At 31.2% G+C, this 26220-nt stretch overlaps 2 protein-coding genes across 4 annotated transcripts; one reads left to right on the top strand and one right to left on the bottom strand.

The window, feature by feature from the left end:
* The first annotated feature begins 7786 nt into the window (after positions 1 to 7786).
* LOC114183726 (transcription repressor OFP14-like) lies at positions 7787 to 9035 on the top strand. Its single transcript, XM_028070845.2, has one exon. The coding sequence runs from the start codon at positions 7803 to 7805 to the stop codon at positions 8760 to 8762; it is 960 nt and encodes a 319-aa protein (XP_027926646.2). The 5' UTR covers positions 7787 to 7802; the 3' UTR covers positions 8763 to 9035.
* A 3799-nt stretch (positions 9036 to 12834) lies between these two features.
* Positions 12835 to 24553, bottom strand: LOC114183948 (RAD3-like DNA-binding helicase protein). 3 transcript variants are annotated; one of them, XM_085673993.1, is made up of 24 exons: positions 24363 to 24553; positions 24181 to 24277; positions 22820 to 23076; positions 22355 to 22506; positions 21324 to 21405; positions 21045 to 21192; positions 20672 to 20828; positions 20141 to 20424; positions 19940 to 19985; positions 18784 to 18928; positions 18545 to 18699; positions 17705 to 17796; positions 17523 to 17621; positions 17347 to 17415; positions 16939 to 17025; positions 16770 to 16829; positions 16568 to 16683; positions 15839 to 15896; positions 15660 to 15765; positions 15009 to 15067; positions 14556 to 14913; positions 14323 to 14456; positions 13770 to 13915; positions 12835 to 13410 (listed from the first exon to the last, which is right to left on the bottom strand). In XM_085673993.1, exons 1-24 carry the CDS (start codon positions 24410 to 24412, stop codon positions 13335 to 13337), a joined length of 3033 nt encoding a protein of 1010 aa, XP_085530119.1. In that variant the 5' UTR covers positions 24413 to 24553; the 3' UTR covers positions 12835 to 13334. The 3 variants fall into 3 exon arrangements, with proteins under 3 accessions (XP_085530119.1, XP_027926952.1, XP_085530120.1); XM_028071151.2 differs by lacking the exon at positions 24181 to 24277; XM_085673994.1 differs by lacking the exons at positions 24181 to 24277; positions 24363 to 24553 and having other exon boundaries at positions 22355 to 22513; positions 22820 to 22949.
* Between the last annotated feature and the right edge of the window lie 1667 nt (positions 24554 to 26220).

The raw sequence follows: 26220 nt of genomic DNA on the forward strand, positions 1-26220 counted from the left end.
TCTCTGTCACAGTGGCCGAGCATACTTCACATTGAGGGCATTTGGTCTTCCCAATTTTTGTTCACACTTATAGATTAATATATAAAGAAAATTTATTTTTTAAATTTTAATATACTTTATATATTTGATATTTTCAAATTTTAAATTTTAGTAGGTACCTCTAAATAATTTGTTCTAAGATCTGCTATTTCACTTGAACCAAACATTCACGGTTTTATGGCATGTTATTAAATGCCGTCACTGCACCTTTATCTTGTGTTTGATTTAAAGTATTCACGAATTCAAAAAATTGAAATATATGATATTTTAATTATTTGTAATTAAATTTTAATATTTTATTAAATAGAATAATTAAAATATTTTATATTTCAATTTGTTATTTTGATAAAATAATTAAATTTTTTTTTAGGATTAAATTCTATTTTAAAATATGTGTTTTAAAATTAAAACAAACAAATTAATTAAATTTATATATTAGAACAATATTTAGTAATTTAATTTTTTAATATATATATATATATATATATATATATATATATATATATATATATATATATATGTGTGTAAATGTATATAATTGTATAAACAGTAAAGATGTAAATTTTTTCTATTCAGAATTTGATCTTGATCACCATGGGTTGAAGACAAAAACAAGTTCACAAAACTAATAAGCTAATATAAAACATAACTCATAAGATCAAAACAGTAATAAAAGTCAAAACAATCGATTTGGATCGAAGGTCGAGTCATGTCGTTTTAGATTAGAGATCGAGTTAAGATTGTCCATGTGAAATGTCGAGCCAAGTTGATCGAGTCAAGACAGATCGAGTCCAAAATCTTGACCGAAGATCAATTAGAGTTGATGAGGCCAAAGGTCAAGTCTTGTTGACCTAGATCGAAGGTTGATCCAAATCTAAAGAATAAAGTCGAGTCATCCCAAATTAAAAGATAGATCCGAGTCATTACAAGTTGAAAGTTTTACCCTTTAACTTGAATCGACTATACTTTACATTTAGATTAGACCGATTAATCTTGACCTTTGACCTAAGTCGACTCATTTTGACCTTTAACATTAGTTAATTTAGCTTAATTTTTGGATTATAAATGTCTTGTATTTATGAGTTAATTAAAGTCTTGTATTAGGTAAACCCACTTTTCCTTTAACTTTAAGCCACCTGAAACTTTGTGATCGGGCTTTTTGAGATCCATGGATCAATAAAATTAGGACTTGTTTATGAGGTGAAATTAATACCTTCCATAAAGAGAAATTACTTGTGAAATTTTGATTTTTTTTTAATTTTTTTTATCAAATAATTAATTTTATTTCAAAAAAATTTAAATTCTATAAATAAATCAATTATTCTCTTTTATCTTATTCAAACACATTATTAACATAGTAAAAGACAAAATATTCAAATATAAAAAATTCCCAAAAATTGTGTGTTAGGTAAAATAATAAATTCTTTATCAACCGTAGACTTAATAAAGTACAATTTATATATAACATAATTTATATTTTTATATGATCCGACATCTTTAACATATTTTTCACACATATTTTTCACGTGAAAACATCTAATAAAAAATTCGATAATAGATTACATAATAAATTCACCTAATATTAAGATAAATTATGGATAAGCTTTAATACTGTGTTATAAAAATAAAATGTAAATTTAACTCAAATTTTCAAAATCCTATTTTCTATATATTATTATTTAACCATGTTTTTTTATCAATATGAAATTTTGAAAACAGAAACCTTTATCTTAAACTATATCATCCCAATTTTCACAAAAATCTGCATCTTTTAGTCTATAAAAAAATTAATACTAGAAATATTCTACGTATCAAGTCTTAAAAAAAAATCTTAACAAGAATTCTCTAAAGGGTTAAATATGTTTTGGGTACTTTAACTTTTAGTAAAATTTGGAATTAGTCCCTCTTAAAATCTTTGAACTAATTTAGTGTTTAATTTCTACAAATGTGTGGATTTAATCCTTTAAACTAAATCTTTTAAAATCTATCTGACGTTTTAAACGCGTCTTTCAGCTAAAATTGAAGCGAAAATGTGTCAAACGGAATAATCAAACTAAAATACTATAATGAGATGTGTTTGAAATGTCAAATAAACTTAATAAGATTTTGTTAAAAGAATTAAATTCACGTATTTACATAATTAAGAGACGAAATTAGTTCAAAATTTTCACGAGAGACTAATTTCAGTTTTCACTAAAAATTGAAGGATCAAAATATATTTAATATTTCTGTGAACATGTATCTCAATCTCCCTAAGTACACATCAACGAAAACCTATTTATTGAAACAAAAGTTAAAAAGGAAAGAAGAAACTAAAATTATAAATTTTAAAAACAACCAAACTGAATAAGATTTAACTCATGATTTTGAAAAGGTACGAGAAAATCTAAATGTTTATCATCTAAAACAATAGAAAAATATATTAAATGTTTATTTCAAAATAATTGTTGGCCTTAAAAAATAGCAGTCAAACAAAAATAATAAATTATCAGTTATATTTAACTAATGTATAAAACTCAGATTTCAGTTGAATTTCTAATAAGTTTCAGCATATCTTATCTAACTTTAAGTAGTGTGTGGCATGGCAAAGGCAGCAACAACTATTAGCATTTCACAACGTCATGCTTCGTGCTCTCACATTAGGATTGTGCTTTAGCTTCCTAATCATTTAATAATTAGGATTATTAATAGATTTTATACTAATTTGTTATCCAGATTATTAATAAATGTGTATTCGGCATACTTTGGAAAAGGTAATCAGCTTCCAACTAATTATTTCATTAAGTTTTAATTTGATATTAGGACGAATGATGCAATTAACATAAAATTACTTAAATACTTCATTGACTAAAACTTATAATTAAATACTTAATAGTTCTCTAAATCAGTTCAACAATTAGTAAAATAAAAAACATACCTTAAAAACTTGAAAATATGAATTATTCGGAACTATTTGTTTTCATGTAACATTAGTGATCTTTAATCATTAAAAATTTATTAAATGATTGCCACTCCAAAGACTAGTATAGCAATTCAAATTGTATCTTTGGTTCCATATCAAAAGCTAATTGACCAAGGAATTAGTAATGAGGAAAAAATATTTCAAAATTATACTTTTAATCTTATTTCTTTTATATCTATACTAGTAAAAACATGTATTTACTTTTTTTAGTAATAAAAAATAATAAAATTATTATTATTATTATAATTATAAAAATAAATATAGATTATGTTTACAATTTTATTATATCTAATTATATTAATTTAAAAAGACAGTTATTAAAAAATTAAAACTAAAAAATAAACGTGTACATCAAAACGAGAAATCCTTTTATATAATTGTATAGATTATATAAAGATATAGATTTTAAAAAAACTTTATATTGAAAGGGTAAATTTGTTGAAAAATGTTTATATTGTTTAATCATCATCTTTTAGATATTAAGCAATTGATTTACTATAGTTATAGGCACTAATAAAAATAATTAATGTAGTTGAATTTTAAAAATTATTACCGGTATACTAAAGTAACCTTAATTATTAATAGTTTTTGAAACTTTCATCTTACTATAAAAGTAATTTGACGCTGTATAGAAATTTTAAAATATTTTATAAAAGTAATTAATATTATTTTCAACTTTTAAAAAAAGATTTCTAGACTATTTTTTACTAATTCAGTACATGAAACATGTAATAATAAATACACTTACTGAAATTCATCTAATGTTCAAATAAAATAAAGTCGTGATAAAAAATGTGTAAAACAAAGTGCCACAAACTTAAAAAAAAATAAATAAAAAAAAATCTAATATCAATTTTTTAAATCGTTTATGTGACTCAATTTCCGCATTAATATCATTTCATTTATAGTCAGAATTTTCTGTCTAAGGATAAATATTCGTAGTTTTAATTAATAAATCTAATGAAAATGATACGTGTCTTGAATTATTAAAAGAGTAAATCCTCTCTTAACATTGAATTGAAAACAATAATTATTTTTAGAAACTAAATGGATACAATTTAGTAGATATATGATAAAAATGCATTTTTAATAAATAAATAAATAAAAACTGAAACTTATAAGACTAAAAGTATAATTTGGTCATTAAGATACGTTAACAGTGTATTAAAAGCTATGATGGGATATATTTTACCAAGTACATTAAGTTTACACACTTTTATACAATTTAAATACTGTATAAAATAATTCAATTAACGTATATTCAATTATAATTAAATTTGAGTATAATTACATAATTAGAGATGTTTTATTTATTTGAAATTGGGTTTTTGCAATCGTTAAATTAATATCATTATACTAATTAGTTAAATTACAAAGCATTATTAAATAGGATATTTGACCGGTATGAATTCCTCTTTTCAAATTATTATAAAATAGTTTTTTTTTCTACTTATTTTTAGGATACTATTAATTTTTAATGGAGTATAGTAGTCTCATAATAATCATTAAAAGTGAAATTAGATAATAATAATAACAATAATGTTTCTAGTATATTTTAATAAAGACCTAACATATCTTTAGTTTAAGTTAAACTTGATGGAAATGATTTTAAGTTCTATCTTTAGTAGATATTACAAAATTAATCAACACATAAAGAAAAAAAATATATAAATAAATTATTTTAGAATTTTGGATCCAAAAGGATAGTATCATAGTATCAATCTCTTAGGTGAGTTTAGTTCATATTTTATTAATTTGTGTCTCCTCAGAAATCTTCTAAGTGTTGAATTTTTATAGTGAGTCCCCTTGAAAGATTCATATAAATTCGTCTTAAGTTTTTTTTTTTGTTGGAAGTGGTGTCCTTCCCTCATGTGGATTGAACTTATGTCTCATTAGAGTTGAATCTCCTTATGAATTCCCTCAAAAAAACCCATCTATGACAGTGGTTCCATATGGTTACATGACATTAGTCTTACACATATAAGACCTTAGACACCACTTTTACACCAAAACCTTAAGGCAATGTTGTTATGGGTCTTTATTCTTATATAGTGTTTAACTTTGTATTTTCTATCTAATGTGAAACTTTGACTCACACTTGGACTATTCCCAACATTTCCCCTCAAGGGTGAGTCCCTTGTTTTTTTCTTTTTCATATGGTATATTTCCCTTCAGGTGTATGAGTGACCCTATTGGTTGTGGTTATGCGGTCAGTCACAGGTGTATGAGTGACCCTATTGGTTGTGGTTATGCGGTCAGTCACTTCGTTGACCCCTTTTTGTTATGGTTATGCGGTCAGTCACTCCGAACCATCGGCTCTGATACCACTGATAGGTTATATATTTTTTCATATACATGGTTATGGCATGGTCATTGAGAGATTGTGATTTCATATGGTTATATGACATTAGTCTTACACATATAAGACCTTAGACACCACTTTTACACCAAAACCTTAAGGCAATGTTGTTATGGGTCTTTATTCTTATATAGTGTTTAACTTTGTCTTTTCTATCCAATGTGGAACTTTGACTCACACTTGGACTATTCCCAACATCTCCCATCAAGGGTGAGTCCCTTGTTTTTTTCTTTTTCATATGGTATATTTCCCTTCAGGTGTATGAGGTATGAGTGATCCTATTGGTTGTGGTTATGCGGTCAGTCACTTCGTTGACCCCTTTTTGTTATGGTTATGCGGTCAGTCACTCCGAACCATCGGCTCTGATACCATTGATAGGTTATATATTTTTTCATATACTTTTTTTTATATGGTTTGGTTTATAGTCATAGGCATGGTTATGGCATGGTCATTGAGAGATTGTGGTTTCATATGGTTATATGACATTAGTCTTACACATATAAGACCTTAGACACCACTTTTACACCAAAATCTTAAGCAATGTTGTTATGGGTCTTTATTCTTATATAGTGTTTAACTTTGTCTTTTCTATCCAATGTGGAACTTTGACTCACACTTGGACTATTCCCAACATCTCCCCTCAAGGGTGAGTCCCTTGTTTTTTTCTTTTTCATATGGTATATTTCCCTTCAGGTGTATGAGTGACCCTATTGGTTGTGGTTATGCGATCAGTCACTTCGTTGACCCCTTTTTGTTATGGTTATGTGGTCAGTCACTCCGAACCATCGGCTCTGCTACCACTGATAGGTTATATATTTTTTCATATACTTTTTTTTTTCATATGGTTTGGTTTATAGTCATAGGCATGGTTATGGCATGGTCATTGAGAGATTGTGGTTCCATATGGTTATATGACATTAGTCTTACACATATAAGACCTTAGACACCACTTTTACACCAAAACCTTAAGGCAATGTTGTTATGGGTCTTTATTCTTATATAGTGTTTAACTTTGTCTTTTATATCCAATGTGGAACTTTAACTCACACTTGGACTATTCCCAACAAGTGTCGTACTTGTGGTTAGCTCAAGGGAGACATTGAGTAGAAATAAGAAAATTGAACACCATATAAGGAAGAAGACAAGTAAATTTACTTTTACAATTTTGGTTGGAGGTGATGTTAATATTGATATTGAATCTCCCGATGAATCCCCTTCCAAAATCCCATTAGTTAGTCTTGGTGATTGACTCATACAAGTATCGTATGGTTTCTATATCAGAAGTCTTTCTAAAGAAGAGTTCAAAAAATCGTATCACATTACGATGAACGCTGATATAAGGGAATGTACCAATATCGAAAAGACTCACACTTGTAGGAGAGAGTATAAGGAATCCAAATATGAATTTAAGTCACACATTGAGTAGAAGTTAACACCACCACATAAGAAAAAAAATTCATAAACTAACATCATATAAAGATAAAGGTTCATAAATTTATTCTATTAAGATTTTTTTTTTGTTAAAGATAGTGTCAATTCTTTATATAATTTGGATTTGTATCTCGTTAAATCGTCCTAATTAATTCTCTTAAAAGACTCACCAAAATTATGATAAAAAATAGCAATGAGACTAAAACTAATAAAAAATAATAAACATTTATTTATATGTTATTACACTACTACTATTTAATTTATAATTTCTAGGTATTTTTTTATTTTTCTCGTATGTTACTTTGACACCTTATATATTTTCCTTTTCAAAATATGGATATAATTTAGAAAAGTAGTAATTAGTGAAAACTTTAAAATCATCAAATGTATTAATATTTGTCTTTAAAAGATAATTAGTTTTAAAATTATAGATAACAAAAAAAGTATATCCTTGAAATTTTATTCAAGGTTGACGGTTTTTGTATTTAATATAGTTTCAACTCGAAGTAAGAACATTAAATTTTGACGAAGAATAAGTTAAAGAAACATAAGCGTTACTCATTATAATACTAACTTCACCATCAATGCTAATTAGTGAGTTTCTTTATCTTCTGAAGTTATAATGTTAGACAAAATTTCCAAGTTAGTGATGCATTGACTCCAAAAATAAAAATATCATGGTTGTTTTGACCAATACTCTCACTCTATGGCACGTATCGATGCAGAAAACAAAGAGATAAAAAAAACAACACACGATTGTCCGCCATAGTTCGTGGATGTCCAAAGTCACAAGTGGTAAAAAGATCATGATTATGTTCAAGAAATTATACTACTTTTCAAATGGATTTGGCAAGATGCATGATTCTAAGTCTCGACCAAACCCTAGTCCATGCGTTTCACCAAATTCTCCCCTAACCAAATTCATTTAATAAATCTACATTTTCAACATATATATTTTGGTGTCACGCATAGCATTCAATAAATTAATCCACCCCTCTTTTCCTCTTTCCCATGCCCATTTATTTATACACACAATCCCTTCTCAATCTCACTCATACTTCATTATATCAAATTTCATTCTCATTTCCATTAACTACAAGAACCATGCCCAAGAAAATTCGAGATTACCTCTTCAAAATCAAAAGTCCACGCCCTCAAATCCGATTACCCTCCAAGAACTGGATTCTATCTGGTTGCAAACATCCTAGGACACCTTCCTTTGCCTTGTACAGTGTTAGAAACGAACCTTCTCGTCGTCCTCGTCACCATCATCATCAACAACAACACGTTGTTCGTGAGAGCAGCAACAATCACCACCGCAAGGACGATGCAGCCACCTTAGCAGACGTTGACCGTTTCCTCTTAGAGAATTTCAAGTCTTTGTACCTCAAAGACGACGATGAAACCTTAAACACCAAAAGGGTCTTCGAAGGTGACGACGGAGACCACGAAGCGGTAGAAACAACATCGCCACGTGATGTTCGTGGGTCGACCCGGTTCTTCGTGAAGCCTGGGTTCTCTGGGTCGCTGGTGGAGGACGCTCTCACAAACACCACCATTAATACAGCAACCAGTGACGAAGTAGGATCGGTGTCAACTGTGTCAACCCTCTACGATGTTTCGTCTTCCGGTTCTTACGAGAAGGAGGGTGCGGATCACGCGCTTCCCGATGATAGCATCGCTCTCTTGACGCACTCCACCAGCCCTTACGACGATTTCAGACGTTCCATGCAAGAAATGGTGAACAACCACGAAGGAGTGGTTGATTGGGATTTCATGGAGGAGCTCTTGTTTTCTTACCTTAATCTCAACCACAAAAAGTCGCATAAGTTCATCCTTGGTGCTTTCGTCGATCTCATCACCGTCATGCGTCGGAGTAATTCCGAACCACCTTCCGACAAGCCGCGTAGCGTTCGAACCGTTAGGAGTGTGACCAAAAACGTCACGTTAGGATTTGGGTCCTCCCTGTAACAACAATTTTAGTTTATTCTGAAACCATTAAATTTATGTCCAGTGGGGGTTATGCTTCAAGAGTTAATTAAGAAAAACTCTTGTTGGGAAAAGCATGCCTAAAATATTTCATTGGACAAGGTTCAAGGAAGATCGTGTGTTTGTTTATTGAACTGTTTTTATTTTTTCGAAATTTAATTTTTCCCCTGGGCTTCACATGGAGTAAGTTGTACCATAATGACTGTGTTTTGTTAATAAAAATGTGTGCTCTTGCTTATGGCTTAAGCATTGTAATTGTGTGGCTTTCAGTGAGATCATTGTGTAAAATTGTCTATCACATGTTCCCTGCGATTCTTAGTAAGAAGTTTCTCGTAATAATTTCACAGGCAAAAAAAGTACATTTCAGTGTCCCATTTTTTCTTTTCATAAATACAAAAATTTACTCCTTTATGAGTATTTTACAATCACTTTGACACAATGTTATACTTAACACATCAATTTTCACTTTCTCAAGATCATATAATTTTTTTATGTGCAATAACATCTACCACGAGTATCAACGGTATCAGTAAAATTGTATTTTGCCTTTGGATTCTCTAACTAGGTTATGAATTTTCCCTCTTAAAAGGTATCATTCTTTTTGTTTCCTTGTCAACAATTAAGGATTCAAACCCAATAATTTATGTTTATTTTGTTCGGATCTCCCTAAAAAAAATGCACTTTATTCCTGTTTGGATTTACTGTTTTGCAAAAAACGTCCAGAAAATAACCCTTTTCACCCATCCTCAGGCATAAGCGAAAAATGACCTTAAAACCGAAGAGAAGTAGACTGTAATTTTACCCTGTTTTACTCTGCCAAATTACACAACAAATTCACAGAAATATTTCTCACCATTGAGCAAGAACGTCAACACCTTAATTAATGGTTGAGGGAATCGTGACAAAGTTTTCCTACCAAAAAAGAGTTTAGTGACAACAAAAGATAACATTGGGAAGATAAACTAGTCTTGAGTTTTCTTGAAAAATTAAGCATAGAAAAAAATTCATTATGCATAACATGATTTAAAAACATCAAGACATCATTTACAAACATCCACATGAGTTCAACTCGTACTTAATTTAGAAAAAAAAAAAAGCAAAACAATTGTTTATGGTAAGTTTGATAAAAAAAAATTGAAAATTTTCAAGTAACACTCAACAATTAGTGTGGAATTCGCTAAGATGACATTAAGCATGATCAAAATTTGACAATAAAACTTTAAAAAGTAAATAATAAATTTAATTCCATAAATCATTAATCATACATGAAGATAAGTCATCTCTAGGTAACTTCATATATACTCTATATGGAGTAGAGTATTCCTCAGCAAATAGAAAGTCTACATGATCAAATCGGGTTATAAAATATTAATATTGACAAGGGCCAAGTACTCAAAATAATAAAAATCAAGTCTTAGCAACCTATAAGAATACTCTCTAATGGTAATGGGAGGAATATTATCATTCCTTTTTCCTCTTATGTCACTAGGATCAACTTTAGAAGCTCTCTTCTTTTCGAAAACTTCATTTATATCAGAATGAGGTTTTCCTTTTACCTTTAGAGAAATTAAAAGGTCTTATTATTCCCATCCCAACCTCATCATAAACTAAAAGTACTACATTTTCTCTCGTGTCATTTCTTACCAAAATAATTTCGGTGAATATTGAAACCACAACATTATCATCACTATTAGAATCTTCTCCTACAAGTATGACGTCAATAGCAACCAAGGATACCTTAACATTGTGTGGATAAGAAATTTCAACAATTCTAAGAAATTAAAATACCTAAAAATTGAATTAATTGTAATTGAATTCTCTTCGTTTCTTAAATAATTAGTTTTAATTAAGTAATTAAAATATTTGAAATTTCAATTTTCTTGTTTGAATAAAGCAATTTAATTTTTATTTTAAGATGAATTTAATTTTATCTTTGAGTCTAACTTAACTTAGCTCGATCTTCAATTTGGGACTACTCGTCTCGACTTTTGGTTCAAGTTGACTCGAGTCAATTTGACCTCAACTGGTTCAATCTGGGTCGATTCAAGTTGATTTAACCTCGGTCAATTCAAAATGATTTTGCATGAGTTGACTCAACTCAACCTTCAACTAGGATAGATTAGTTAAAACCTTCAATCTAGACTGACTCGACTCGAAGTTCCACTAAGGTCAACTCGACTCGACCAACGATTTGTGCCGACATGACTCAACCTGGGACCCAGGCTGACTCGACTGAACCTAGGACACGAGCCGACTCGGCTCGAGCTTACCCAGCTTGACATTCGACCTGGGCACTCTCAGCTCGACCTTTAGCCTAAGGTGACTTAACTCGACCTTTCTCCCAAGCCAACCAACTCAGCTCGACCTTCAACCTTGGCTAACTTGGCTCAACCTTCGACCGAGCACACTCGGCTCGACTTGTAACCTAAGCCGACTCAGATCAACCTTTAGCCAGGGCTAACTCTGCTCAACCTTTGACTAGGGTTGACTTAGCTTAACCTAAGGCCCGGACCAACCTAATTGGACATAAGGCCTAGGCCTCCTCGACTTGACCTTGAGTACGAATTGACCCGTCTTGATCTTCAATCCGGGTTGACTCGTCTTGACTTTCGACCTTCGACCTGAACCCATTTGTCTCAACCTTCTACCCGACACGGCTCGACCTTTTGTCCCATCCGACTCGACTCAACCTTCAACTCAAACTAAAGGTTAATATAAGTCGACTTTTTGGACCTATGGACTTTTTTGTCTTAATCAATAAGTAATTTCACAACTTGAGAATTTCATTTTCCTTTATTAAGGAAATATGATATTCTACTACTTTTGTTGTTTAAAATACCTTCTTAAAATTCCTCAATTTCAATTTCTTTTTAATTTCTTCATACAAACATGTCAGTTTCCTTCAAAGAATTTTAAATTCTTCAATAAATGAATTACTCTTTTAGATTGTCTCATCCAACACACCATAAAATCTTGTCATTTAAACTCAAGATAAACTAGACATGATAAAAAGAAAAGGTAAAGGAAAGAATGAGATACCTAATTGTTCTTGGAATACTTAAGATGAAAAGGATAGTGAATATGGAGAGATAAAATAAAAGAGTAAAAAAGAATAAGATGGTAAAGAAAAACAAAAATGAAAGTGTCTTTAAATAAAAAAAAGTCACTTTTTAACATAAAAGGTTGTTCCTTTTTATTAATTCATTGACAATTGAGAATTACTCTAAAATAAATTAACAACAATCATGTCATTTCAAGATATGCTAAAACTCTCTATTTAAAGTATTCAGTGTTATTTTCATAAATGATTACTCATAAGTGATAACACATTAGGTCATTGCTACATGAACTCAAACAAATTGCTAGTATTGTGTTTAGATATATCGTACCCAGCATTGCACTAAACCATTTTTAGCGTAAGAATTGTAACTTATATCTTAACTAGCATTGTATTAAACTACTTTAAACTTCAATCCTAGTTTGCTTGAATATTATGATCTTAACTATGTAAGTTTTATCGTATGATCCCCTTAAAAATGCTACACTAGATGTCCCGAAAGAAAAAAAAATTGATTATTCAACCAATGAAGTTTTTCAATAGAAAATAGTCATCAATAAAAGCAGTGAATACTTATAACAGTTAATTGAAATTGGTGCAGGAAGGAAAATGAATATATACTTGTATAGATTAAGAGATGATTTCCGAGCACCAAATAATGCACACTATGGTTGAAGAGAAGTTCAACTCTTCGCAAGTTGTCACATCAACACCACATATAGATAATAAATATTTTGACATATCATACATGCATTTTTAGCATAAAAAATATTCTGACAAATCAAAGGAACTCGATCCACATTACTAATTATTAGAAGTAAAAAGACGTAGTAAATTATTGTATTCAACCACTACTCACCAATTTCATGTACACCTATGTACAAATAAATCCATGAAGATTAAACAAAATTAATGATAAAAAAACAATGCATTTCCTCACGAAGCACAACATTCGAAAGATGCTTCAGGAAAGCCAGTTACTATTAGTGTTTGATAATATATATATATATATATATATATATATATATATATATATATATATATATATCTGTGGGGATCCATTCCGTGGGGCTTATATTTTCTGGCCCTAAAAAAAATCCACTAATCATTCTTTTGATGAATTGATTCCTAAATAAATCATCTGATGTTGATTCACCTAGGCCAACATCAAATCCAAAGCCTCATTTCAATGTTTGTCACATTCCATGCTATGAAGTATACATGAATACTCCTGAATCAAACACTTATGAAATTATCTTCTCTATTAAACTATGGGTGAAGAACCAATATAATTTATATATTCATGAATATCCTCATTCCTAGTCTTGTTCTTCATGTGTCTCCTCATTTCTAGTCTTGTTAGGCCATGTACTAATATTCATTCCTTTCCATGTCTTTAATAACAATCCAATAAAGATGTTAAGACTTAGATAGCCTGTTTTTAACTGGACGAATTATCACACAATAGTCACAAGAAGGGCACCTTCAAGAAGTCTTCACGTGATTAATGTTTTTTCTTCAACATAGTGCTCATACAAAGAATGATATTTTGCTGGGATGTAATCTTTGAACCTGTTAAACAAGATGACGAAGGTCAAGAGATGATTCAACATCGGAAATTTCAATGTGACTTTGAAACATATTTCCTTCAAAAGGCATCATGCAAGGAAGTAGTCTAGGTGGTAATCTAGAGTGCAGGAATCAGTCATTTTCTTTCACATGCCCCATTTTACACTTTGCAGTGAGAATATCGAATGACTTGGCTCATGCATTACAATTACACTTCACAATAGCGCTACATGAATTGCAACCAATTTTAAGGATAGATCAAGAACTTTCTTCAGTGACATAATGATTGGGGATGAATGGTATAACAAGGACAACAGTTCAAACCATAAAGGTTGCTTAAAATATTATAATTTTTTGAATACCTTTTAAGTAGAGGTAGCCTATCAGGTCCAGAGAACAATCTAGAAATACACTGTAAAACTTCGCTAATTTTCATTGCTTTGGTCTTGAGTGCCTTCATACAACCCACGAAGTCTATATATTCCGCAGCACTGAGTTTATCTCGAACCTGTAAGGCACAATTTATACAGAATATCCATACTCAAAATTTGTCATCAATATCAATATAAAGGAACATCAAATTGCAACACCGTGTTACTTGAGGGTTGATAACAATAATTATGAAAAATATGATCAAATTTAATGTAAACTGACCTAAGAATATGTGTACAACAGCAAATAAATAGGAAATAGAAATTGAGTTTGACTTGTGTAAGAATTATGAGCACTTGTGCAAAATTATGATCAAAATCTGATTGTCCGTATAGCTCATGTTTATAACTACAATTTGTTTGATTTTCTTGCACATTGGCTTCAACCATAAAAAGAATTAGTTCCATTTCCAGTAATTTCCACTTATTGCATTTCTACTTCGGAGGCTACATGCAATTTATGTATAACAAATAACAACTCTACCTGAGCAAGGAATGCTGATCCTTGGGTTTCATCACCAGCAGAAGGCACGGAATCAGCAGGAAGATGGCCTTTTGGTCTTGTCAATTCAACACAAGTGGAGGCCACACCATCTCTATCTCTTACATCTACAACCCCTGAGCGTTTTGACAAGCCATATCATAGATCTACTCACTTAGCATAGTTAACATAATTAAAAATTGAAATGAGAGCTATAAGATTCAGAAAATTTGTACCCGATGATGAATGCTCATTAGAATTTCCAAAATATTGCTTTAAGTCATACTCTCCTGCCACAAATTTACGCTTCCTGGATGAACAAGGTGCTACTGGTGTATCCGTTGATTTTTCACCAGGTTGATAACTAACAGCCAAATCATCCCTCTCACATTCTGGTGATAAAAGAGTCTTCCTTCCAAGCAAAACCTTGCCAGAAATATCACTTGAACTTTTACGATGTACAGTCTTGCAATTGTCCAAAGACAGAGATGAGCGGTTGGCAGGCGCAATTTCTCCTAGGAATGATGCACGGCCTTTTTTAGTATCAAGCAAAGATGACGCTTTCAAAGAGAAATTTTGAGCCATTGGTGCAGTCTGCAAGAAAAAAGATTATCAAGCTGAAGGGCCAAACAATAGCATTATGTGATTAAAAAAATGAGCATCATTACAATGCGTGATCAAAGACTTACCAGGGGTGACAAAAGTTTTTCCATGTGCAGCTCTGATGATGGTACTTCTCCTACATTGCCTGCATCAGCAATGGTCCAGTTAATTCATATCAGTAGAAAAAGGATTGAAAATAAATATATAAAAGAAGGGAAGCTACACTTGAAAGAAATCAAATTTGCATTGATGGATGACTGGAAACTAAAATGTTGTGTTTAAATAACAAAGGAATGAGAAAATTTGAGAAAAGGAAACAACTTCATGGAGTGAGTTACCAAACAATACCAGTATTATCCACAGTTAGCTGATTTTGAATAAGGCAAAGCCCGTTTAATCATGTAACTCAATTCATGTATCTTTTTATCATCCAATACACAAAACCACACTGTAAGCAATTTGTATTTTCTCATCCTACATAGGAGGTTGGTTACCTTCACTCTGCCTTTAATAAAAAAGAAAACACCCCTCCATCCTTGTAAAAAATAAAAAATCTAAATTACAACAAATTGAACTGCTAATTCATAAAAAGCAGATAGAAACCATACCCGTCATGCTCTAAAGAAACAAATTTACAATATTTAAATGCCAACCATAAAAAAATTGAGGCAAAAACCACAAGCATACACACAATGACATGACACAACCAACATAATATAGTACTATAAGACACTGACCCTCCTTTTTAGCTTCTAACAAAGGCGCCTTCGTAGGAAACTGAGTTCCTACTTCTCGAAAAAACCGAGTTAGAGTGAAAACAACTTCTCCAAATCTTGAGAAACACTACAAGAATGGAAACCAGTTAGTATAAAAAAGTTTGTAATCCAGAAGAGTGAATTTCAGTGAAGAGTAGAACCTTTATGTGAGGCTGTATCCAACGTGAGACTTGGGACAAACGATGTTGATGTGAAAACCTGTAACAACTTCAACACTAAGAATAACCCTCAAAAAATTCGTATAAACAACAAAGCCCAAATTAATAATAACTTAGTAATGTAACAGGCTACTGATATTTGATATAAGAATAAGGACAATGATACTATGACTCTTATTTTTTGACTCTCCTTCTCTACTTCCTAACGTAGTTTAATGTAGATTATTGATTAATGTATCCCTATCTTTTCTTTTGAAAGAATCGATAACCCACACTAAACCACGTCAGGAAGTAAAGAATGGGAGTCAAAAAATGGAAGTCAAAGTATAATTTTCCAAAGAATAATTATAGCTAGGACCTTGACATGTTTATTAGTTGGCTTTTGAATTACTAATGTATACATTGAGATATTTATATCAGATGATTTTCACAAAATGAAAAGTAGTTCGTAACATATCATGAAACTAACAAGTTTACATTTATACTTCCTTCGGTTTATAGCTTGAGAGAAACAGAGCCACCCAAAAAACATCAATGGAAATTCGTTGGGACCAAAACAAATCACTGACGTGCAAATTATCCATGTGATAAAAAAATTGGTTATATTTTTCATTGAAGAAGTAATACACAAAAGAGAAAAAAGGAATTAGTAATAACATAAAACACATGTCTTTTGAGGCAATTTAGACCAAAATAATTCAAGGTAAAAACCTTTCATCACAGAAAATAATTGCTCCATAGTCATAGCGATGGCGAATTACACGCCCAACAGCTTGATTCACAGCTCGGGAGGCTTGCTGGTTATACCATTCATCTCCAGTTATAACCTGCTTTAAGTACCAGACAAATAGTTAATACTTACAAACATATTACATTAATGTGTGAAAAATTTATGCAAGTAAACCAACATAACCTTCAACAGTTCTCCCTGTGGTCGAGATTGTTGATCAAGGTATTCCCGTTTTAGTCGAACCTGTTGGTGATTAAAAGTGAATTTTTACGACAAACACATGTACATGCATAATTAATAGACAATACCAAGAGAACTATTTGGAGTTAGTAGTGGGAAAAGATAATCAAACCTTAGGATCAGTACTTGTCGCAAATGGCAAACCAGTAATTACCACAGCTCTTCCAGCATGATCAGCAAAATCTAATCCTTCGCTTACCTGTTAAAATAACGAATGGCACAAATTTATCTAAGTGAGGCATTATGTCTAATGCCTATATATTACAATTACAATTTTTAGGACAATGCTTGGCCTTTATGAACCCTTCTCCCTTAATTATAAATGTCACTGTATTTTAGTATCATATAAAAAATAGTCTTCTATCCCAGAGTCTTCAAATATATTGCCATATCCCCTAGGTCCTACAGTATACCTGCCTATAGCAGTACATGTACACTACGTCTTACAGTACTTGTATACCATAATAAAGGTGAGAACATATCAGAAGGATGTTTCTCTACATTCATGATTAAGTCATACCTTCCCACGACAAACGGCGAAAAAAACTGCTCCAGAGGTTGAGGTGTCATTCAGCTTGGTCATGTAGTCCTGTACAGAGAAGCAAAAAGGTCAGGCCAGGTCCATCTTAGGATATGATGCATCCAAATGCTTATTATGGAAGAATGTGTTTTCACCATGTAACATAAAGGTGTTACCTTAATTGACAAGGGAAATGATGAAGATTCCCTAGGTTCTATAACAGGTTTCTTGTGTTTGCAAATTCTGTCCCATATTGACATTGAATTTTCATTACCCTGAAAATAACAAACCTCAATACCATGTACCATAAGCTTGACCAAGCAAATTTATCTTTTCATTAGGTCAGTATGAATCTTACCACACTTTTCCAGCAACCAATGATTTGGTCCAAAAGGTAATACGATGGGAAGAATACAAGAAGGCCGTCAGGAACAATTCGGGCCAAATTTACTGGAATACAACAGAGAAATGAAATTATTGACAGTTAATGGCAATGTCTATCGGGTTTTTTCTTCAAATTCTGATGACAATACAAGCTACTTATTCCAAATTCTGTAGGCTCTGGGGTATCGTAGTCTGAGATATAGAACTTTCTTCAGTTTTTATGAAATTATACCCACACAAATGAAGCCATGAATGCAAATTATATAATATTAACTTCTTGAAATATTGATTGAGTTTCCACTCTTTGGTCTCATTTTACTATCATTATGCCTCTCATGCCAATCTAACAAACCAATGCTCATTCATTGCCCCAAACACCCACATCCCACATCTATCTCCAAGTCAATGATGACTAGATAATAGCATAAACTATCATTGACAACTTAAATTCTACTTAATCAACATTCCTATTCAGGACTGATTATACAAGTCCATCACTAAAGTAGTGTTGAATTATACCACATACCTTTCTAGGAATGATTCACATACCGTAAACCACCAAAATCCCTGTTTGTATGTGAACACTAAATATGTTTCACTCAAAAAATGTTGATCTTAAAGCATTCTAATAGGTTAGAATATAAAAGCAGAAAGCTATAACAAAAATGCAATGCTCCATTCACTAATGAGACTTTCACTATCAAAAATACTGCAACTCCATTTTTTTAAACTAGACATGCAATTGAAATGGCAAGACAAATATTACATCAACTTTATTTTGCCGAATTCAGTACATCATAAGCAAGTCAAATACCAATTGCATTTCCAAGGTCCTGCTTGTACTCTAGTGAATCACGAGTGCGGTAAGAGGAGTTAAAAGTATGTCCTGAAGGCCCAACCGGAACAACTCCTGCCCATATCTGATTTGGGGTTATTACATGTGGATTTTCTAGCCGGATGGGGAAATCTCTGAGATTACCAGAATCAACACTTTGTGTTAATGACAGCCAAGATATCATTGATGAAAACACAATTAGCAACAAGGGAACTTACAACTTCAGTTCCTCAGCAAAAGATTCCATAGGGGATAATGTGCCCGAAGTCAGTATAATAGATCTAACCCCATATTTATTACGAAAGTCTTCCATGGCTATTCCTGGATTAAAGCACCACCAGCTGAGTGTCCTTGACACCTTGCCTGCAGCATCAAAACAACACATATTAGTATAATTGTGAATGTAACAGACAGGGACATATAAAGTTACAAAACAATCTGTACAGATATAATCGAAACATGTTACATTGTCTGTATAATGAAAGGAACAGCTTCGTTTACAAAAAGACTAAAGCTCAACAAGAAACATTTACACCTCTTGGTGCAAATCACTTGTATCGCTTAACCAAACGGTGTTAAATAAATACAACTCCTCCTTCACATTCCAACCCCAAAAAAAAAATATAAACCAAAAGGCCTGGCCTAAAAGCTATATTTTTTCAGAATCAACCATATCTTTTAAAGATGAAAAGATATTTTGTATAATAAAAATAAAAGCATTGGTTTTTCCAAATTAAAAAAAAAAAAAAGTAGCAATAATATGTAGAAACAGAGTCCTAAAGAATGATTTAACGAAGTACAATTATAATAATTGCCAAATTTCATCATAAAACCAATTGGCACTAAGCGAAGTAGCCAAAAAATATATCAGCCTCACTCCAAGAATAGAGCTAGGTGATGTGGGACTTCCTAACACTCCTACAAATGTCTAGCAAAACAAGCGACTCTATCAGAATAGGGAAATTTACCAAGATGACCTATAGGTCGTGATACCATGTAAAAATTTCATCTTAAAACCAATTGGCATTAAGCCAAGCTGCCCAACCAATATATAAGTCTCACTTCAAGAATTGAGGCAAGTGATGTGGGACTTCATAACAATAATGGATAAAAAATAATTTAATATAAAACGATCACAAAAACAATCACAAATTGTACAATGAACAAGTCCACATATATTATCAAGCAGTCCTTAACATGTTAAATAAAACTGGCCAGTTTTAAATTTATAGTAAACAGTAAACGTTTGAAAATTGAGTAATTGACATGATCACCAAGTTGACGGGGGAAAATCAATGGAGTGTATTTAGAAAAAAAAAATAAAGATTATTTCAATACATTGACAAATCTTCATTCAACGAAGTCTCAATTTACCTTTAGAGTCATTGACAGCCCAAGCCTCAACTTCCCGTACATGAACCTTTTATGCAAATGGAAATATAGCTTAATGATATAATCCATAGAAATGCAAAAATACACAAAAAAAAAGAATTATTATAAAATGACAACACAAAAAAAAGAAAAAAAAAATATCTTGTGAAGCGTAACTTGAATACAATAAAGTCAAATACATACACGATAACATTTAGCATGTGCAGTTCTTCCATCCCTGAACACAATTTCAAGGATTTCACCCATTCTATCCAATCTGCAGACCGTGCTAGTTGATTTCTGCTGATTATGTTCCTCAAGAAGGGTTGAAGCTACACCAATTATACTGATTAGCTTAGAAGCAGTTTTGTGTGTTATGTTAAGATCAGCCAGCAGTTCATAGATATAAGGCCCAGGCTTAGTGTACCCCGACTCCTTAGATTCAATAGGCACCTCAGAAATACGCTTTTCAAGTTTTAGAAGTAGTGCTGCAAAATAGAAATGATCAATGTGTACGTGAGATGCAAAAATACATATGGCTTACAATTTATGGAGTACCCAGACCAGAATCTAAACAAAATGCATGTGCAATTGGTTGTTGAACCCAAAAATCCAATAAACACAGGCATGGTTTATAATGAATCTTATTTTCCCAATAATGCTGTTAAAATGAGTAAAAGCATGCATCATGATATTATTGGAATTTGGACTGCCGTTCTGTAAGATTAAGCTAACCTCTAAGGATAGCAAAATCATCTGGATTTTGTGACTTATCATTTGTTTTATCTCTTCTTTCTATAGAAAGGTCAATACAACTTTCTGCCTCTTTAATACAAGCAGTTAGAAGCCAAGAAGGCAAGTCAAAGGAGGCTGCATCAGCACATATGCTTTCCTGCAAGTAAATGACAAGCAAATTATATAGCTTGAATATATTTCAATAACACAGCAGACTAAAAGTAGTAACATTAGCATGATTAAAATTTCAATAATACATAATAGCAGAGCACTGAAGAGGACAAGATTGAACATAACAAAGAAGGTTACACTTAATGGAACTAAGATCTATGCATAGAAATTAATCTCTGACAAATTTTTAATGTCTTCTCACCAAATTGTGAGCTTCATCAAATATGAGTACACTATTGTTCCAAGAAAGTTGCAAAGAATTTCTATATCCACGATCTATAAGATAATTATATGGAGCAAATACTATATCAACAAACTTGTGGAGCTCCTTTGATAAATAATAAGGACACCTGAAATAAGCAGACACAAATTAAGGCAGAATTGTTGACTTGGAGAGAGAAGAGAAAGAAAAGGAGGCAAAAAAAATTGATCATTAAGATGATAAATTATGGTTATAGTCAGCATAGCTGAGAAAACATACGGCCCAAACTTTCTACCAATATTGACCAAATCCTCAATATCTACAGGTTCTTCTCCAAGATGGGAATTGTCCTTCAAGTAATCTGCAATAAAATTTTAGCAACATTCTTAAGATAAGTCATAAAGATGTGACTTAACACACACATGACACCATTATATGACACGAGGGCAAAAATTATATCATGAGAATGATTTATTTGATCCATAAAAGCGTGTGCAGTATTAAAGTAATGCCTAAATGATAATAAACTAAAAGTAACTTTTTTCTTTGGCATGCATCATTCATTTCAATAAGGCTCATGTACGGTATAATTAAAATGCAATTAGTCCCTGCATATATGGACTATAATGCATTTTAATGATAACTTAAACCAAATAAATTCCATTTCAATAGTAGTATTACAAAGACCTGTCTAAAATGAAAGATGAATATGAAATTTAAAATCTACTTTCAAGGACTAACTTGAACCCATCATACAATTTCAGGGACCAAATAAATCATTATTCCTCTTTGAATTAATAAGTTATTAGATGTTTCTATGAAATAGTTAGACACAAATAGCCTTTTAGAATTTGGACTTAGAATCTAACTTAATCCCCACAAAACCAACTTATAAGCTAAGGATTATCCAAGCTGTATAACCACTGCTTAAGCCTTATTTCTAGTTAGTGAGGGACTGTATTCACTTCTACACACCTATCACAATGAAGTATATGAGTCCACAAATTGCTATGGATGTCCATAAGTAAGGCAGGCTAACATAGAACTTCAAAGTGAAAATGGAAAAAGGACATTAATAACTAATAATAAATAAACAAAGAAAGAAGAATATAAAATCTGGCATGTTGTAATTTTTTGCTTGTTCGTCATTTGAATTATGGCAACCCATGGTACTAATAGTGATTATGGAACATGTATGAGAACATTCATTCAGCCAAATAATCCACACATAAATGCATAATGAAAAATAACGTCCACACGAATATTAACACCTGTATTGTTAGCACAGAAATGTTTTTTTCCAAAATTACCCGCAACTTGATGAAAATGGCTACAGTGGCGTTTCCCACGCTTTCGACGACAGAGTGATCGGCAAGCATTTGTTTGTGTTTTTCCTCGAAGTAATTTCACTTCATCATGAATGCAAAGTTGCTCCCGAGATCCTAGGACTCCCATCTTAGGCCTGCACACTGATAAATATCAGGTAAGCTTAGGCCCAACATAGTAATCATCATAAAAACTGCAGACTTTAATCTTTATTTAGTTCAGTACAAGTAGTACACACAAAACATCAATCCTGATAGTCCGCATAATCCACTTTCTTTCTGGACCACAATCACCAACTTGATATAGAAAATAAAAACTGAGGAAGTGCGAGTGAATGGTAAATTCATAAGACATTGACACAATCAACTACCATCATCAACATTGACTAGTCAATAACCAGCAAAACCATACAAAAACAAAAAAAAAAAATCCTAAATATATAGAATGACCTGTAAGATGTTCTTTTCAATTCTTTAATTACTTGACGGATTTGGCTGTGAGTGCGTGAAGCATATACAATTGTAGAGAATGTTGAGGACTCAGATTGTGACAGTGACACTTCATTTTTACCCTCTGATTTGTCACCAGTTTGCGTGCTCACACCAGTTGTGAAACTACCCAAACTCTTACGCCATGCTAAGGTAGCACAGAGAAGACAGAGAGTTTTTCCAGTTCCTGTGGGACTCTCCAATAGTGCATTACGTTTCTGCCATGCCAAAACACACAAAACAATACATTGAGTATCAATAATAAAAACACAATCTTAATGGTAAACAACTGATAAAAAACAGATGCCATATGTGAATCGTAATAGCAAGACATTGAGCAATTGGAAACAAAACCAAGGTAAACAGCAGCAGATAATGACTAAAAATCTAAAAGGCACAGAAACTTTTATATAGTAGCACTGCCGTGTCATAACACTGCCAGATACATATCCATGTCAAATATTGCAAAGGCAATTCAATCTTTTTAATTACATTTTTTACAAATTTTATACTTTTAGTTTTTAAAACCGTTTATAACAATACTGACTAAAACAACGCAATAATGACATAATGACTTAAATTTTGCTTTTTCAAAACTTTATAATATCACTACCAGGTAATGGCAAAATATAAGGATAGCAGATCACACTAGCAGGCCACTAAATACTCACCAAAAATGTAAGACAGTTAGCATCTGAAGCTATAAATAATAGAGTAACCCATTGCCCCAGGAGGTAGAAAAATAAGGAGAGAGAACCAGAGTTAGAGAAAAGGCTCGGGTAAAAGCAGTTACAACAGTTTAAGTATTTCCGGCTAGTAGCTCCATTAGCTTTAACAGGAACAATATCAACACTGAATACAGAACAGCATACATAACTTTTTTTTAAAAATTATACCAATACTGATTAAAACACCACAATATTATATTATAGCCATGTTCATGTTAGGTCAAGAATTATTTGTCAGAGTCAAATCAAATTTAAATTTATTGTGCTGTATCATATCCATTCCCCGTATGATGTGCTTCATATCCTCAACAAGAACTATAATATACTACAGCATTTGATTCGATGGTAAATCGTGGATCATGTTAAGATATACTAGTATATGACAGAGCCTCGTCATTATCAAATTATCTAGTATCAAGTAATAACATTAACATTGCAGTATCACTTTCAATTTATTCAAAAGGAAGTTTATAAATACAATGTCAAGGACACAACTACTCTCCAATTGCAATTGAAATTTACAACAACTTTAATTCATATTCCCGTGCTTAAAAAAGATATTACTCCTCACTGAAGCAGATTCTAAATTGTTACCAACGCGGTTGGGAGTACGGAAGGGGCAACTCTTCTTCCACATGGTGAATCAAGATTTGAATCCCCGTTGATAAAAGAACCCATATTTAGTACCCAACTGCGACTCAAACAAAATCACCTCCAACGAATACTACATATGTAAAATTAAATTAAAGAAAAAAAAAAGTATTCTAAATCGTTACCTCCTGAAGTGATTGAATGACTTTGTCCATGTAAACGAGTTGGGAATCATAGGCTTCGTACGGAAAATCTACGTCGATTCCCCTTATCTTGTAGGTTGGCATTTCTTCGAAACCACTCGATTGCAGCAAGAAAATCAGAAAACACTTTCCTTATGAGGTTTTTGTTTGAACTTTTAAGTTTGAACACGCCAATGAACCCTAACATGAGAAGCCACTGGCGCCAGTACAGTCGTATAAATAGAACGAGATAATTTTCCCGCCAACTCATTCAAGATCGACTGAACGACGTCGTAGTGCAGTGCCTGACCGCTATTTTAAACAATAACAATAATTAATTAAGATTAAAAAGTTGTTTAAGAATCATAATTTTAAAAAAAGTGGCAATTTGAATAGTTATGAAACCTTGAAAAAATAATATTACATTGGAAAAATATGATTTAATCTAGGTCGTGATTTTACAGAAATTAATAATGTATATAGAAACTAAATCACATATATTATTTTAAAATCTGTACATTTTTATTAACATGTTCATGCTATAATATTTTTTGAAAATCAAGTGCATAATTTAGTATTAATTTTTTTTTCTCATTAGAAAAATTATGATTTTTAAGTTATATTTGATATAAATCTCATTCAAAATATTTTTTTAAAATTGTTTTAAGTCCCTAATTAATTTTGAAAGAAACTTTTAATCGAGAACCTAATAAATTTTATGATTCATTGAGTATTCACACAATTTAAATTGAATCGTGTTCATTTTTTCTATAACTTAGTGATATATGTTAAGTGATTGGTACGATTATTTATTCTTTTGTCATGTCATGTCATGTCATGTTATTGAAGTGTTGTCACATGTAATTTGATTATTTTATTGTTTTTTATTTTATAAATTATAATTTAATAAATTATAATTTTGTTTAATTTTATCGTTGTATCATTATATCGTTATATTTTCTTATTTATATTGTCATATTATTATATTGTTAAATCATCATATTTATATTGACATATTGTCATATTATTGTATTCTCATATCGTCATAATTCATAATATCATTATACATTTATATTATCGTGTCGTCATCGGTGACGGAGTATAATAGGAGCAGGGTGCCCCAAAAATTTGTTCTTTTTTTTCATTGTTAAAAACTTTTAAGTTTTTTAAATTATGTATGCCCAAAATTTTTTATTTTTTTTTATAAATTATGTACAGTATGTCAAGAATCAAAGAAAATTAAATTTAAATTTTTTATTGATTTATAAATCATAATATTTAATATTAATTGATAGTAAATTTCGAAATCAAATATAATAAAGAATACAAAAATTATTAAGATATTTTTTATTTGTCTATTGAGTTTTTCACATATTATTCTCATCTTTTATTTTTACTTTTTAAAAAAATAATAATCGTTTTCTCTACTCTTATTTCTTATATATTTTTCCCATTTTGAAAAAGAAAAATTTGTCGTACTTAATAGTGAAATATTAATTTAATAGTTACAATTATTTTTTATCTAACGAGCTTCTTTTGTATTAATTTTTAGGAATGTAAAAGAAAACAATATTTAAATATGTGTTTTTTCATAACCGATTTTTAATTGTAGCTTGATTATCATTTGTTTTTATTTTAATATTTACGTCTCAATTTTTTATTAGATCATGACAAATTATTCTCTAGTCTTACTCTTAAGAAAAATATATTGGTGACGAATAAAAGAAAAAACTCATATTTTAAAAATGATAAAAAGGGAAAATGTGTGAAGATGAAATCAAAACAAATTCAAATTTTTCATATATATTTTGAACCATGATACTACTGACTCAATTTTCCAATTACAATTTTTTTTTCTTAA

The sequence above is a fragment of the Vigna unguiculata genome, chromosome 5 (assembly GCF_037176805.1).
Source record: "Vigna unguiculata cultivar grain cowpea cultivar isolate G323 ecotype 2 chromosome 5, ASM3717680v1, whole genome shotgun sequence".
Taxonomy (NCBI): Eukaryota; Viridiplantae; Streptophyta; class Magnoliopsida; order Fabales; family Fabaceae; genus Vigna; species Vigna unguiculata.